This window comes from Leuciscus leuciscus (genome assembly GCF_965113295.1).
Source record: "Leuciscus leuciscus genome assembly, chromosome: 11".
Lineage (NCBI taxonomy): Eukaryota > Metazoa > Chordata > Actinopteri > Cypriniformes > Leuciscidae > Leuciscus > Leuciscus leuciscus.
The window spans coordinates 27,814,260-27,830,052 of NC_138735.1; the positions used below are offsets into that span (position 1 = coordinate 27,814,260).

A 15,793-nucleotide genomic window follows, 5' to 3' on the forward strand; every position below is an offset into this window, starting at 1 on the left:
TTTTTCTTTTCAAAGACATCCTACTCTGTTCTGTTAAGACGTTTGTTCATATGAAAATAAATTGAAAATCAATAAAATACTAACTGAAAATAATATGCCTAATGTTCCCTTTTCCATAAAACGTGTTGATTTGTGTGATGTCAGCTGTTATGAAAAAGTTGTATGTATTTTTTTTATTCCCTTAAGAGAGTCTCAGGAGTTGTATATTTCTATTATTTTAAGGACCACGTCCTCATTTGATATTTAAGAAATGTTGTTGGTGTCTCATGTAAGATATTTAAACTAATTAAAACAGTGGTATGCATAATCTCATTGATATTAAATAAAGCATGTCTACAATAGAGGACAAAACGAATCGTTTTACCCTAAATAAATGGCAACTTATTCATAATAAAAACCAATAATTTCTGCCTTTTGAAAATGAAAGGGTTTTATTAGTGCAAGTCTATCCATATCTTCAGAGATTTAAAACAGCAAGTTAAACATAAAAAAAACAAAAAACATTTAACATAGTTAGGTTTTTTTTTTCTTCTTTTTTATTAAATATGTAAAAAGCAGGTCAAGTTATTCACAAATAAAATGCAAACATGCAACACATTTGGGGAATGCATAAGGGGAGATACTGTGAGGGAAATAAAAAAAAAAACATTGTCTATTTATAATTATTAACAGTACATATGTTTACATTCCTTTTCATTGTACACAATAATAAATGACATAAGCGTTGACCTGTGGAGAATATTGACGAGTATCAGGAGATCACGAGAATGTTTTCTGTTCAGAAGAGCTTACGCTAAAACCTGTGCTTTAGAACAACAGTTAAAAAAAGTCTTCAATATGCATTGTTTTCTTCAGATGATGGCCGTTTTTTTTACTGTACATATAAAGTTAAACATGTTTAGACACAGAATACCGATTGCACAGTTCAAATGAAATGCTTCCTATCAAACACTGTGATTGGCTTCCACCTCTGCGAAGTTGAGACACATTTAGCCAAAATAATAAAAAAAATTATATATATACTGTATATAATCTAATAAGGTGAAAAACAGAGCAACGTTTTCCAAATGAAATGCAAGTATGCATTATATTCCAATGCAAAATTTACTATAGTAACCAATGGTGAGTTTTTGTAAGGATTCTAACTGGAGGTTTTATTTCACAAATGGTATTGGTAGCTCTTTAAACTACTCTTATTGCAGTATTTTAAAATGTTATGATTTGATGTCACATCTAAAAACAAACGGCTTAAGAAATCAATATTCTTTTATGTGTAGTGAGATGGGAAAAGTACGGTAAAGTAAAAACCAAACGTGGTTGCTGCGCATCAAGGGCTTTACACGGACAAGATTCACCATTTAAGCTGCTGTCAGATACATGTTCATAATAGTCAGGATGCAATTAAACAGGGCTAATGAAGAAAAAATAAAATAAAATGGACAAAAGACACCTTTGAATATTTGGCCACTTTGTCTCACTTCTTCACCACCAGAGCAAATGAGAAATAAACCGTCATGAGTTTGAGAAAGTGAACCCAAAGTAGTTTTCTGACTGAGTGCATGTGTGTTCAGTATTCGTCCTGTGTGTCGTCAGGAACGTCCTCCTCCTGAGCCGGAGCCTCATGTTCCTCACCGCTGGCCTCCTGCGCACACACACACACACACACACAGAGTTGTTTGTTAGTTATTTAGGTGGATCTTGGCATTTTAGTTAATGTCAGTTTGTCCTAGTATAGTAGTTTAACAACATATCTTAAATCAGTCTTTCATTTAGTGTTATGAATCGTGACAAACTGCACTACATATGCGACAGAAGCACTGGATGTGAAGGGGTCATATCACAGAAAACAAGATCATATGGGTCCTTCTTATTTATGAATCATTCTTATGAAGTTATGACCGATTTGATGTACATCTATTCAGTATTGGATTTAAAGTTTGAACTAAAGTAGTAGTATGCAGTATGTTAACAATAACAGGTCATTTATAGAAAAATAGCCTGTTTAATTCTGACTGTCAGATAGAGGATAAAAGAAACAACAAAGAAAAACTGAATTATGACCAAAATCATAAGTGGACATCAAGGGAAAATGCAACATTAGTTTGGAATAGACACAAAAAAAAGTCGAATGAATGAATGAATGAATGAATGAATGAATGCATACATAAAAAAGAAAGCTGTGTTGTCTTATAAAAATAAAATATTAAATAATAATAAAACAGCAATAATAAATGGTGTGGTTTTATTAAAAGATAAAAATAATAATAAAAGGTGTGATGTTTTATTAAAAGACAATAGAGCAAAAAAAGTAATGTAATAAATACACACATACATAAATAGGTGTGATGCTTAATAATAATAATAATAAAAGGTGATGTTTTATTAAAAGGAAAAATGAGCAGAAAAGTACAATATATAACCAAACATATAAAGTGTATGCTCACTGTGCTGATGACAAAACCCCCACAGGAAGTACTAACCTGGTCGTCTGCGGAGTACAGCACTTCCATGAGTCTCTCCACGAAGGGCCCGTTGTCCTGGCCGTGATCCTGACACAACAGCTCCACCTCTCTCAGCTTCCCGAAGTAGAAATCCCGCTCCTTCTCCACTCCTTCTAGTGCTAGCTTTAATGTATTGAGCTACAGCAGTGGAGAGACACAACAGTTCAGAATGGTTCTGCTGCAAATGGACTGTAAAAGCTGGTTATAGACATTCTTCTAAACAACATAATTCTATATTGAGTAGATGCACTTCTACTTCCTGTTTTAGCAGCCTTTTCAGAATTTAATTAATTTGTATGATCCAATAAAAGTCCTTTACTTGTTTATTGTACATAATTAACAATGCATTACTTTTTTATGAATGAAAGCCTTGATGCAAATGATTTCAAAAAGTTATGTCTAACAGGGCAGCTCAGTAGGTGTCCAGAAATGCTTTATAGGTCGACAGCTTATGATGTTTAAAAAAGCTCCACAAAGTTTAAAATGCATAAAACAGCACATGCTGTCTGGGAATACAGGATCTGATGGCCAAAAACGCTGTCTAGATTTGACATGTTAAAACAAACAAAAAAAAAGCTGTGAAGGTAAGCAAGTCCAAAAATGCAGAGACAACCCATGATGTCAGATTAAAGTTCACTAGGTTCCCAAAAACTTGTCAATCACAGGTAAAAAAAGATTGTCTATGATGTCATGATAATGTCTATAAAGATGCATATGATGTCATAAGGTTTAGAATGATGTCTATAATATCATACGAGCATCTAGAAAGATGCCGATGATGTCGTAAGAACATCTAAAAAGATGAGTATGATGTCATAAAGAGATCTAAAAAGATGCATATGATGTCGTAAGAACATCTAGAAAGATGCATATGATGTCGTAAGAACATCTAGAAAGATTCCTATGATGTCGTAAGAACATCTAGAAAGATGCATATGATGTCGTAAGAACATCTAGAAAGATGCCTATGATGTCGTAAGAACATCTAGAAAGATGCCTGTCATAGAGATCTAAAAAGATGCATATGATGTCGTAAGAACATCTAGAAAGATGCATATGATGTCGTAAGAACATCTAGAAAGATGCCTATGATGTCATAAAGAGATCTAAAAAGATGAGTATGATGTCATAAAGAGATCTAGAAAGATGCATATGATGTCGTAAGAACATCTAGAAAGATGCCTATGTCATAGAGATCTAAAAAGATGCATATGATGTTGTAAGAACATCTAGAAAGATGCCTATGATGTCAGAGATCTAAAAAGATGCATATGATGTCGTAAGAACACCTAGAAAGATGCCTATGTCATAAAGAGATCTAAAAAGATGAGTATGATGTCATAAAGAGATCTAAAAAGATGCCTATGATATCATGAGATCTATAAAGATTCCTATGATGTTGTAAGAGGATCTAAAAAAATGAGTTTGATGTCGAAAATGGATAAGAACATCTAGAAAGATGCCTATGATGTCATAAAGAGATCTAAAAACATGCATATGATGTCATAAGAACATCTAGAAAGATGCCTATGATGTCGTAAGAAAGAACATTAGAAAGATGCCTGTCGTAAGATCTAAAAAGATGAGTATGATGTCATAAAGAGATCTAAAAAGATGCCTATGATATCATGAGATCTAGAAAGATTCCTACGATGTTGTAAGAGGATCTAAAAAAATTAGTATGATGTCGAAAATGGATAAGAACATCTAGAAAGATGCCTATGATGTCGCAAGATCTAGAAAAATGCCCGTGATGTTGAAAGAAGCCTATGTCGTAATAAGATCTAAAAAGATGCCTTTTATGTCATAAGAACATCTAGAAAGATGCCTATGATGTCGTAAGATGATCTAGAAAGATGAAGGAAGAAGGAAAACGGCACACTAGGTGCCCTATATGCTGTCTAGGAATATAGGCTTCGATGCCCAAAAATCCCATCTAGCTCACTAAATGCCCAAAAAGCTGTCTAAGTAGTGTATCAAGGCTAAAATCAATGCAAGAATATTATTTAGACAAATATCTCCCAAACTGATCTACTAAAATAGCATCTTATCTCACGGTCTCGTTTAGCACTTACAGCTATTATGTTCTTGATTGCTCAAACAGTCTATTTAAAGAGTTTAATAGTGTTAATAGGGTTAGGGGTGTCCACCTGTTCGCCTAGTTGTGTTACTTGGGCTTCCAGCTCCTTCTCTCCCTTAGCGGGTGTCGCTGACATCACAGGAATCTTTTTGGCAGAGGAGGGTCGGGAGGTTGAGGTGGAGGATTTAGGAGTTGAACTGGCTGATCTAGTAGCTCCTGCACACAAGTTAACAGATGCCATGATGCAGGAGGCTCCACATTTAGTAGATGTCAATTTGCCAGTTGATTAATTATGATTGTTAACGAATCACGAGCAGCACGAACAGACCTGCGGTGGGAGAGCAGGCGGCATGGAGGGATTTCTTTGGCAGGTTGAAGATCTGCTCCCCAGGATCTGGAGGGGGAATGGCATCCTGGCCCTGTCTGGCCTGGACCGGGTCGTACTCCTTCCCGTCGTAGTTGGCGTCGAAGAACTTTTTGAACCACTGAATGAAGTCCAGGTTGTCTTGAAATCGCCCCTTGACGAGCTTCTCCACAGGGATAATCTGAGAGGAAGGGGAACGGGATGTGAGTGTAATGGCCCTTGCACATTCGCATCCGACATTTTCGCTCATTAAAAAATAAATACGACCTCACGTTATGTCAATCATGCTTACACACTGCCTCCGAAACTTTCGTCCGTCATAAAAAAATTGGATCGGGCTCGATTTTCTGCGTTTTTCGCATCAGTAACAAGCATTTTGAATGGTGTTTTGACAATTCAGAGCCAACGAATCACGAATACGAAAAAACGCATACGAAAATTTCGGACTCAGTGTGCAAGGACCTTAAATGTGAAATAAATAAATAAATAGATAAATAATGTACTTAACAAATACAGATGATTTATAGTTATTTAGTTAAATCAGGGTTTCACAAACTGTGGTTTGCAAAACTCTGGGGTTTCCTGCTGGGAAATGCAGGGAATTGGTGCTAATAATTAATGAAACCATAAAAAAATACTAATTGAAAATCTATTTTATCATAAAAACGATAAAAATAAAACATTTGTTTACCTGCACGTCATGTGACAATTAACCGACATCAGTGAACCGTGAGCACTTGAATGAGTTGGTAAACTATTGAAATATTAACTTCAAATCTCAAGTAAACTTCAATGTGTGGTTTAAATCTCTTAAATCTCGTCAAATAAGTGGTTATAGCCTTCTAGGCGTTGTAAAACAGCATCGTTTTTTGGAAATGGAAAAAACAGTCTTGGGGTTTTTAGGGTCTTTCGTGCATTTTCTTATCAGATAAAACCACAACTTTCTTTCATGTTTAAAAAATGTACTTTCCTCTGGTGATTTTGATCAGATTTTATTTCCGTAACCCAATGCTGTGGTCCGTTCAGCGGTTATAGTGCAAGCGCAACGCCCTCATGCTCGTCTCACCTTGTCAACATTCATCCTCTTGAAGGAGGCCTGCAGGAGTTTGAAGTTGTGGATGTATTCATGCTCCAGCTTGGCCTGGAACTTCACCTTCTTAAGACTGATACAGCCGGGAAACAGCATGTCCATGAACTGGCAGTACGCTGCTCCTGTAACGTCACGCGCAAATGATTCGCAAGCTTTTGCTGACAAGACAATCTGTAGGACTCATTCTGCATCTTTCACATCTCCAAAACTTTTTAACCAGATTTAGATTCAGTTTCACGTTCATCTAATAGTGGAATTTCCTCTGAAGTAAACTTAATCTGCTCAATCAGGAGAACTTAAACAAGGGCACTTAAAAGGGAGGATGCATTTGACTCCAAGGACGTCATTTAAAATGCCAGAGCAACGTCACGTAAATCAATGTCTTCAGCCCGTCTAGGTAGACCTGGACCCGTTCCAGAGGATATTCGGTGTCTCTGAGATCTTTAAATATATCTGGCCTGAACTGTGCTTATGCTGAGCTATATTAAGGTCCATGTGATGTCATGCTAAAGCATAGACGTCTTGTGTCGCAAAGATGTCACTGTTTGATATCACTAGTCAACGTTGACTTCGACAGATGACTTTTAATGACTCAATTGCATGATTAATGGATAAAGATTAGAATCATTTTATAGATATTGGTGGAGATCATAACAATCCTTGGCATTTACAAATTCATTACATAAAACATTTAAAAAGGGTGTGGACCAAAAAAAAAGATTACGTCTTATTTTCGAGCAGAGCAAACTATTTAACTAGAAAATAACTATATTTATTAAGATATAAGAATATTTTAGTGTCATTTATTATTGAATCATATTTTTAAAGATTTAATCAATTTCCATGACTTTTCTAGGTCTGTTAATCACATTACCTGGTAAAGATATACATCCCAAAACTATAAACTACTTATACATAAGCATATATTTACAAATATAAATAATGCTATGTGTGCAATGTCAGTATTTTTTAGCTTAATTATTGGGGTTTATTAGCCTATTATTTAGCATTCACCAACATAATTCCATTTTTAACGTTCATCAAACTCCTTCAGAAATCCCATTTCTCCGGCAAACTAAAATCACACGAAGGATTGAACTGATCGAGAATTTCACCTGATTGAATTTCAAACAACTAATTAAATAAATGTAAACGACGCTTAATCATAGCGGTCATCAAAAGTAACGTAGTCATTTCAGATTAAAAGTAAAAGTACTTGATGAAAGATGAGGACTAAACGAGTAGCTGACAAATAATATTTTTGATTAAAATTAATCTATAAGGAAACTTTTATTTTTTAGATGAACTTTCAGCTATTTAAATAATCATGTGGTATGAAAAATATTAGACAGTCATAAAAAATTGCATGTATAATAATTATAAAAGGATTAGAATAAATTGTTTAAAATTAAATATACCATGTAACATCACACACAATACATTTAATGCTATAAACCAGTGTTATTTTAGTATCACTGAGATACTACTATAGTTATTATTTTTATGTAAATAAAATAATGATTATTTATTCATCATTTCTATATATTTTCCATTTTAATTTTATATAGAAATATTAAATTAGACTATTAATAGTTCATTCGTTTTTATTTCAGTTTTAGTCATTTTAGAAATAAAAAAATGTTACTTGGCTTTTTATATTTTATTTCATTTCAAGTAATGATTTTTTTAAATGGTTTTAGATCAATATAAAAACCCTGGTACAAACACTATTATTAGACGACGCAAAGCTTTACATGTTTTTTTGGCTGTAATAAAGAAGTTCTCGTTTAATGTATTTAAAGTGATTTACTCTATTCCCGGATTTCTAAATCATGGCTGTTTTACCTAAAGCAGCTGAGAATTTACAACAGCTTTACAGAGCCGACAAACGCGTAACACAAATGTTTAAAGGTAGCAGCAGCCGCCCTACGGCCGAGCAGACGGGCACTAGCGAAATGCCTTAGTGTAAATCCTGTGGGATTATTGGTCTTTGTGTCTAATGAGTGTCAGTGGTAGTTTAAGTTGGGAGGTTCAAATACCTGATGACAGCTGCTCCACTTTAGTGTAGTTTAGACTGACCAGATCGTTCACCCAGGCCGTGATGTCATGCCTGCTCATAGTCTCCTGGGTGATTGAGGTAGAATACACGTTGACCGCCATCCCCCAGCTGTGGACGAGACACATCATCATCATCATCATCTGAATCATGTGCAGATGTAGTGAAGGACACCTCTAAGTCTGGACGTCACTATCAGCTCTGCTACTGACTGAACCAGACTGAGGAATTTACAACGCATACAGAACACTATAACAGGAGGATGTACCAAGTCTAGTTTAATTCCCGTTCACACCAAGAATGATAACTATTAAGATTGCTAGAGTCCACAGTAACGCTGCAGTTTTGTCCTCTGCCGCTTTAAATGCTTGAGCTCTTTGAAGTCATGTGGATTCTGATTGGCTGTCAATGTTTTTATCAGCTGGAAAGAAAATCGTTCTGAAAGTGATTCCAACGATATTGATTCTCTGCGCCTGTTCTCGTTACAGTTGTGATGTGATTTTAGCAGAACGATTTTTAGAAGCATATCTTTATTGTTAGCGTCCTTGGTGTGAACGGGCCTTTAGTCTGCGCACTATATAATGCTTTTGTGACTAAAAACATAAAACCGTGCAACTCCAACGTGTTTCTAAGCATTTGGAATATTTCTAATACTTAGAAACTAAACTGACTGAACAAAAGGCTTATGATTTACATGTTACTGAATTTATTCTCTTTACTGAACTTTTCCTGCTATCTAGCAATGCCTAGTGTTGCCTGTAAACACGGTGTAACATGATCCTAATGTCAACTAGGAAATCAGCAAGTAAATATCATGGTATAGGAGACAGACAGAGCACTCCACAATGCTAAATAGAAACTTTTGAGCTTTCTTTGTTCTCATACACAATTGTGTATGTCAAAAATTCTAATGAAAAAATTGTACTTTTTAATGCATGGACAAATACAGTAATTTTCCTTCTCAGAACAGTTTCTGATGTTAAAGCAGAGAGTCTATACATTTGCTTCACACAAAAAAAAGCCTTTTTTGTGTCCTCTACTGAAAAGCTGCTGATGTGATGATAGATTTGAAACATTTCTGAGTTTAGCACAATTTATTTGATTGAGTAAAACAAACTAGGGACGCACCAATATAAAAATTCTTGCCAACATGATATAAGTTGATAATTAATTTCCTGTTATGGCTGAAAACCTATTTATGACCGGTACTAAAAATCTGAACTATCTTGTCTAAAAATAAATAAAAGCAAACTAAACTCTATCATCAGTCTTGTCAATGTAAAATCGAGGATCCAATGATTACATTTAAATTTAGGCAACTTTATAATACACATATAGATTGTTATAATTTTTTAGAAGGTTAAACAGTGGGACATCTCTTTAATAATTTTATGATAGCAAAAATAAATCACACAAAAAAAATTCACAAGCATTGAAAATTAATCAGATTATAATGGACATGGTCCTGAAATATAATGAATCCCAAGTACAAACTGATTGCTAAATAATAATAATTAAAAAACTATAACAAATTAACACTATCTGTCCACATCCAGTTATAAAATATCACAATTAAGCATAAGAACATATCAAAGATCATCTCAACGTGTTTGTAATAAAGTACCCTGACTGAAGCCAATTTCAGATCTATTGAGAAATATCCACATCAATCCCATTTCCCTTGAATTCCTAGTGCATCATTATATGAATAATGAACCGAATCCCTGAAGAAAACCCACATCTCTTATTCAGGATTTCTTTTAAAACTCTCTCCAGGATGACAAATCTACCTCCTTATTAATTTCTCCTGGCTTTAATGAGCTTAAAAGCGCATTGCATTTCCAGACATAAGTGCTTTTGTGCTTAAAGAGCAGATTCATCTAAATTTAGCAGGGAAGATAAACAGTTTAGAGAGATGTTGGAATGAAGGGGGAGGGAGAAAAAAAAAAAAATCACTGTCAACAAAAGCCATCAACCCAAAACATGTTTACAGTCCCGTAAAACACCTAATCATTTTTTTTACTCATGCAAGAATTAATACCTAGTATTAGGCACGATATGCACGACACAGCCGACAATCTGAACACATTTTGGGGTTAGGATGAAATGAATTACATTACGCAATGGCTGACTGCTTCGTGAACATACAGGCCATGCACTGTCAAAACCTGGGAAAGCACCCTGTCAGCCAACATCCCAACATACATACATCCTGAAACATATGCATAATGTTTGGGGAAAACCCTCAAAGCACGAACGCGTTCCCTAAAAAGCTTTTAACATGGTTTCTTGGTGATTGCACCATCGGGAAAACGCCATAGCTGGCTCAGGAAAAGCCCCACCAATAACGGTAGATATAACGCAGCCATAATGGGAGTTTGGGGTTCCCAGAGCGAGTGCATTGGAAATGCATGGATTTAAACGAATGATCTTGATATTTTCGGCTGAATGCATTGATAGTAGCTCGTTTAAAGCGGGTTTTCTTTGTAAAGCGGCCGGCGGATGGTAATGGCAGTGGTGTACCTGTAGGCGCGCTCTCCGCGCACTGTGTTCTTTCTGTAGGGAATGATGTTGGTGCCGTTGTTATCCGGAATGATGTCGTTGTTGTTCTCTCCATTGGGGGACAGAGCTTGGGTCGGACCGGGCATTTGGCTCTGTGAAATACTCGAACGGACTAGGAAAGGGACGTCGGGGATGTTCCCTGCCGTCTGCCTGCTTAATGTTCTCAGTGTAAATCCTGTGTGTGTGTGTGTGTGTGTGTAAGTAATATGGATGTGTGTCTCTCTGGCTCAACAGCGACTTCACAGGTGATTCACGGAACTACAGTCATGTGACTTTGGGAGGGGTACTTCACATTTGAGCCAGGTTGTTGGATTAATTTAGTCTCTTCCTAAATACATAATTGTAAATTATATATGATGTATTATATTTATGAATATACCTTAGAGGTCATCGCTTCTCATAGGACCTAGGAAAAAAACTCATAGGTGTCTTCTAAAGACAGGCCTGCATCTTGGCATAACATTTGTCCATACTTTTTATTGTGATATTAGTTCACATTTCATGCAAGAAAAAAAAAAGGAAAAAAAAGTGTTCATAAACATGTAATGGGTTGGCACAGATATTCCAATATATGACTAAACTGTTTATATTTCCTGCTAAATTTAGATTGACCTGCTCTTTACGCACAAATAAAGTCTGTAATATAATAAATAATAATATGACATTAATTGAGCAGCATATCAGCGAATTTGAATGATTTCTGAAGGATCATGTGACACTGAAGACTGTAATAATAAGACTGTAATCATGAAGTAATGATGCTGAAAATTCAGCTTTGATCACAGAAATAAATTACATTTTAAAATATATTCAAATAGAAAAAAGGCATTTTAAATTGTAATACTATTTCACAATATATATATATATATATATATATATATACACAATATTTTACTGTATTGCTGATCAAATAAATGCAGCCTTGGTGAGCAGAAGAGACTTCTTTCAAAGCATTACAAAATCTGACTGACTCAATTATAATATATATATTTATATTGTGAGATAATAATATGTGACGGGTCAATGGCTCATTATTCTTCTCTGCATTGCAACGAGCGCTGTGATTTTATTTATTATATACATACACATAACACAATGTTTAGATATGGCTCTTGTTAATGTATATAGTATGACATCTTTACAATGTAGCCTCTCCAATCAATCAAATCTATGTTTTTTAGAGTCAAAACAGATAGATAAATCTATCCAGGTCACGAGCAAAGGTCTAGTCACTCTGATGAAAGAAGTTCTCGTACTTTTAAACAAAAGTGACACTACAAGTGGAAAAACATTAGTGAGGGCATTTCTCATTCTTCAACACGGCTTCATACAAACAGTTAACCAACACTACACTACAGTTTCTCTATAGAAAATTATCACATCTAGAGTAAATTTACAGTGTAATTCATACATAACATCTATGTGATAAAAAAAGATATTTTCGGAAAACATATGTTGATGTTCTATATACTGATTAGTATTGGATTCAGATGAACAAATATACATGAGTTGAAGGAAGCAAAACTCTCTGAGCCAGGACAATGAACATACATAAAAATAAAATCAAAAAATCATAAAACTTACAAAAGATTAGATGTATATTACTGCACTACTGGTTGAGTATTCAGTGGCTGATACTGGGTTTAGATTCGATATAATATGGATATAGATTTGATATAAGCTAATAATACTGTTTAATTAGCAAATGTAATGTACACATGCTGAAATTAAACGAACTCTTTCTTATTTTACACAATATTTCATTTATACAAGTGTGAAAACAGATATTGTTTTGAAACTTGATAACATGATAATAAAGTGGGTATGTTAATTGACTGATGCCAGTAATCTAAAAATGGCCAAATATTGCCCAGTTAATCAGCCTGGACAATATAATAATCAATACTGTATAGCACAATACAAAGACTATTGGTCAGCAAAAAATAAATGAATTAATTAAATTAAGTGTATATTCAGAGGGGTCCAAAAGTCAGACCGCAGTGAAAACTTTCTTGATTTTTATTAATTTTTTTAGGGATGCACGATATATCGGCCACCACATCGGTATCAGTCGATATACGTTTATTTTTAATGTTATCGGCCTGATAAATGTGGCCGATATATTAAAGCCGAGAAATAATGGATTATTTTCTTCCACTGAGACACTTCAGATGCACTCTGTTCACCATGATGGTTTTTAATTGCTTGAAATATGATTGGAATCACTTAAAAAAGGGAAAATACAGTTAAGTGCAACGTGCTGTCATATAGGCTAGGCTACAATAAATTATAATGAGAAGAGTATAATTGTGTGCTTGGGACATGGCTTTAATGGTGAGACTTTTGTTTTTGTAATCAGGCTCTCAACAAATTATATAAACATTTGGATTTAGATTCATCGGACAATATATCGGTTATCGGCTTTCAAATACAAAGAATTATCGTGTCGGCCCAAAATTTTCATTGCGGTGCATCCCTACTTTTATTGCACATTTAAAACTGAAAATATGCAGGACTTTAAGGCAAAGAAAAGTTATGATGTAAAATGAACCAGATGTATTCTCCATTTCACATTCTCCACTACTGTAGGCTATTAACCAAATTAAATCAATATCAGAGTAAATTAGTGACATTGATCACGTGACTCTTAGTACAGACAGAATTTTTTCTTCCACTGAAGATTTAGTAGTACTTCAGTAGATCTGAAATCATGTTAGAGATCATGACAGCTCCGGTGCTGCTGTCATGCCAAAAATAAATACTAAAATATGCTGAAATTCATATGCATTTTTAAATGAATTTCACATGCTGATGATATAATTAGCACTGGGAAAATGCAAACTAATGCTCTCAGACTTTTGAACCCGACTGTGGGTCAGGTAAACGTTTCTAAAGAAGCACTGAAATGTTAAACATGCAGTCTTTAAGCTCCTTGTGTTGCAGATTACTGCATTTTTAATTGCACCAGACTGTTCAATTGTCTTTTGTTTGCTTGTTTCCCCCCCTCAAGGCAGAAAATGGCTTTGCAGCCCATTTAATATTTTATTTCTTCGTGCAAATTTGTTCAACATGTGGACTAATTGTCTAACATTGATGTAGAAGTTGCACCTTGCATCCTAAACATATTTCTCTAAAAACAGGAAGTGTGCTTAGCAAATTAACAACTTCATGTTAATTACAAAAGGAAAAAGAATTAATAAAACAGTACAAATTTGTGTCAGACGTAATATTATGCATTTATTAACCAGGCCATCATAAAACATATAACGTGACAGTTTAGGGTCAAAGTTGAGACCATCACCAATGCAGTTCAAAGTAATGAACAGCTGGTGCTACGCTAACGAGCTACTCTGCCTGCATCATCTTTGAACTTAATGACAAAATTAAACATGAATCTATGGTTTCCCATAGGCTCAGTCCAGCCATTGCAAAACCAAACCTCTTCAAAACGAAATCACATTAATTAGTTTAAAGACAGCGCCTGATATAAGCTCGACTCACCCGTGAACTCAACAGTAAATCCGACCAAACCAGCTGCGCTTGTGGAATCGCACCCCACCCTCCAGCGCCTCAGAGAACCAGCAGCACAAAACACCTATCCACCCGACGCCGCTGATTGGCGGATGGCCCTTCAACTTCCCGCTGATTGGTTGATAGATGAATAACCGTTGTTTTTCTCATTGGCTCCTCCCTTCGTTCAAATGATTGGTTGACGGAAGCAACGGATGTTGTCTTTCTCGGCCAATAGGAACCCAGTGCGCTGCTCGTTGAATATGGAATGGTGATTTCCTGATGTTTTTATGGATCAAGGGAAATGAGGGATGCGTTAATTTATCACGACGGGAAACATGTTTGGACGATAGATAAAAGGCTAAATTTAGAGGAAGAACCTGCCTTTGTTTCATTGTAAGGTTCCTAAATAATGGGGAGCAGACAGTCTAATAAACTAATATTTACATCACATAGCATGTAATAAGTCAAATTACATATGGCGAGTTAATAAGCCAATTAGGAAGTTAGTCTCACTTTAATAGTTGGCCATTACTATATTTTTATTTACATGTAAATTTAGGTGTCTCATTCATTCATTGATAATCCAAAAGCGTCTTGATTGAATTCGTTTTGGGGAAGAAAAAAAAAGTTGCATCTTTAACATCATTAATCCAATTTGATTAATAGATGTTTAGTTCGTTTTGTTTATTTATTCTTAAAGGGATGGTTCACCCAAAACAAACCTCATTGGTTCTTGCTGAAGCTCAAACATGCTGTGTAACACGAGGATGAACCTCATTGGTTCTTGCTGAAGCTCAAACGTGATGCGTAACACGAGGATGAACCTCATTGGTTCTCGCACGTCAAGCGAACATGCTTGAGCTTCTGTTTACCACAACTGATGTGTGAGTTGATGAATGTTTATATGTGAATGAAAGCCTAAATTCAATCTGTTCATCATATAAAGCGATCGAGTCTCTTCAGAAAATTTGGACTAAACCGTTCAATTCATATGGATTAGTTTTACGATCTCTTAATGAACTTTTTGAAGCGTCAAAGTGGTAGTTGCGTAGCTGTCAATGGAGGGACAGAAAACTCTCAGATTTCATCAAAAAGATCTTCATTTGTGTTTCGAAGATGAACGAAAGTCTTACGAGTTTGGAACGATAGGAGAGCGAGTAATTAATGACTTTTTTTTTCTTTTTTAGATGAACTATCCCTTTAATGTGATATTTGTTGTCTTATTGGAAAAAATCTCTAATTGCTCAACAAGGACATCTAGTGGCTGTTGTGTATATTGCATAAACATATTACAATTCACAAAGTTAGAACAGCATTTTGTGCAAAATTATTTGAAATGAAGGATCAGTTTTAATGAACTGATAGCCCAGATTACATAAAATACCATAACTTGTGGACACTTGAAGATATTTGTACAACATAATATTTTTATTTAGTACCATGCAAAATAACTGAAAAGTGCAACGGCTGGCAGCAGGACGCGAATGCTGTTTGTGTTGTGGCATATAACTGCTTGTCTGAAGTAAACTATGAGATCAATGTGACTGCTGAAGTGTGACAGTGGCCAAGAAAAAACATCAATGAAAGAGTCTGGAGATGGTCAAAGCCAAATCAATATAGTGGACAT

The 15,793-nt window shown here is 35.1% G+C and overlaps 1 protein-coding gene across 2 annotated transcripts; it reads right to left on the reverse strand.

The window, feature by feature from the left end:
- Positions 1–404: 404 nt before the first annotated feature.
- On the reverse strand, positions 405–14,291 carry mapre2 (microtubule-associated protein, RP/EB family, member 2). 2 transcript variants are annotated; one of them, XM_082184180.1, is made up of 7 exons: positions 14,155–14,291; positions 8,075–8,202; positions 6,012–6,157; positions 4,910–5,126; positions 4,652–4,797; positions 2,481–2,639; positions 405–1,642 (listed from the first exon to the last, which is right to left on the reverse strand). In XM_082184180.1, the coding sequence occupies exons 2-7, from the start codon at positions 8,193–8,195 to the stop codon at positions 1,568–1,570; spliced, it is 864 nt and encodes a 287-aa protein (XP_082040306.1). In that variant the 5' UTR covers positions 8,196–8,202; positions 14,155–14,291; the 3' UTR covers positions 405–1,567. The 2 variants fall into 2 exon arrangements, with proteins under 2 accessions (XP_082040306.1, XP_082040305.1); XM_082184179.1 differs by lacking the exon at positions 14,155–14,291 and adding an exon at positions 10,615–10,887.
- Between the last annotated feature and the right edge of the window lie 1,502 nt (positions 14,292–15,793).

What these genes read in the sequence shown, in the direction of transcription:
- mapre2 (XM_082184179.1), bottom strand. Translation starts at nt 10,739, where the DNA reads ATGCCCGGTCCGACCCAAGCTCTGTCCCCCAATGGAGAGAACAACAAC. An exon ending in CGCGGAGAGCGCGCCTACAG is followed by an intron (nt 8,203 to 10,614) that starts GTACACCACTGC and finishes TCTCGTCCACAG; the next exon opens with CTGGGGGATGGCGGTCAACG. An exon ending in CGCCTGCTCTCCCACCGCAG is followed by an intron (nt 4,798 to 4,909) that starts GTCTGTTCGTGC and finishes ACTTGTGTGCAG; the next exon opens with GAGCTACTAGATCAGCCAGT.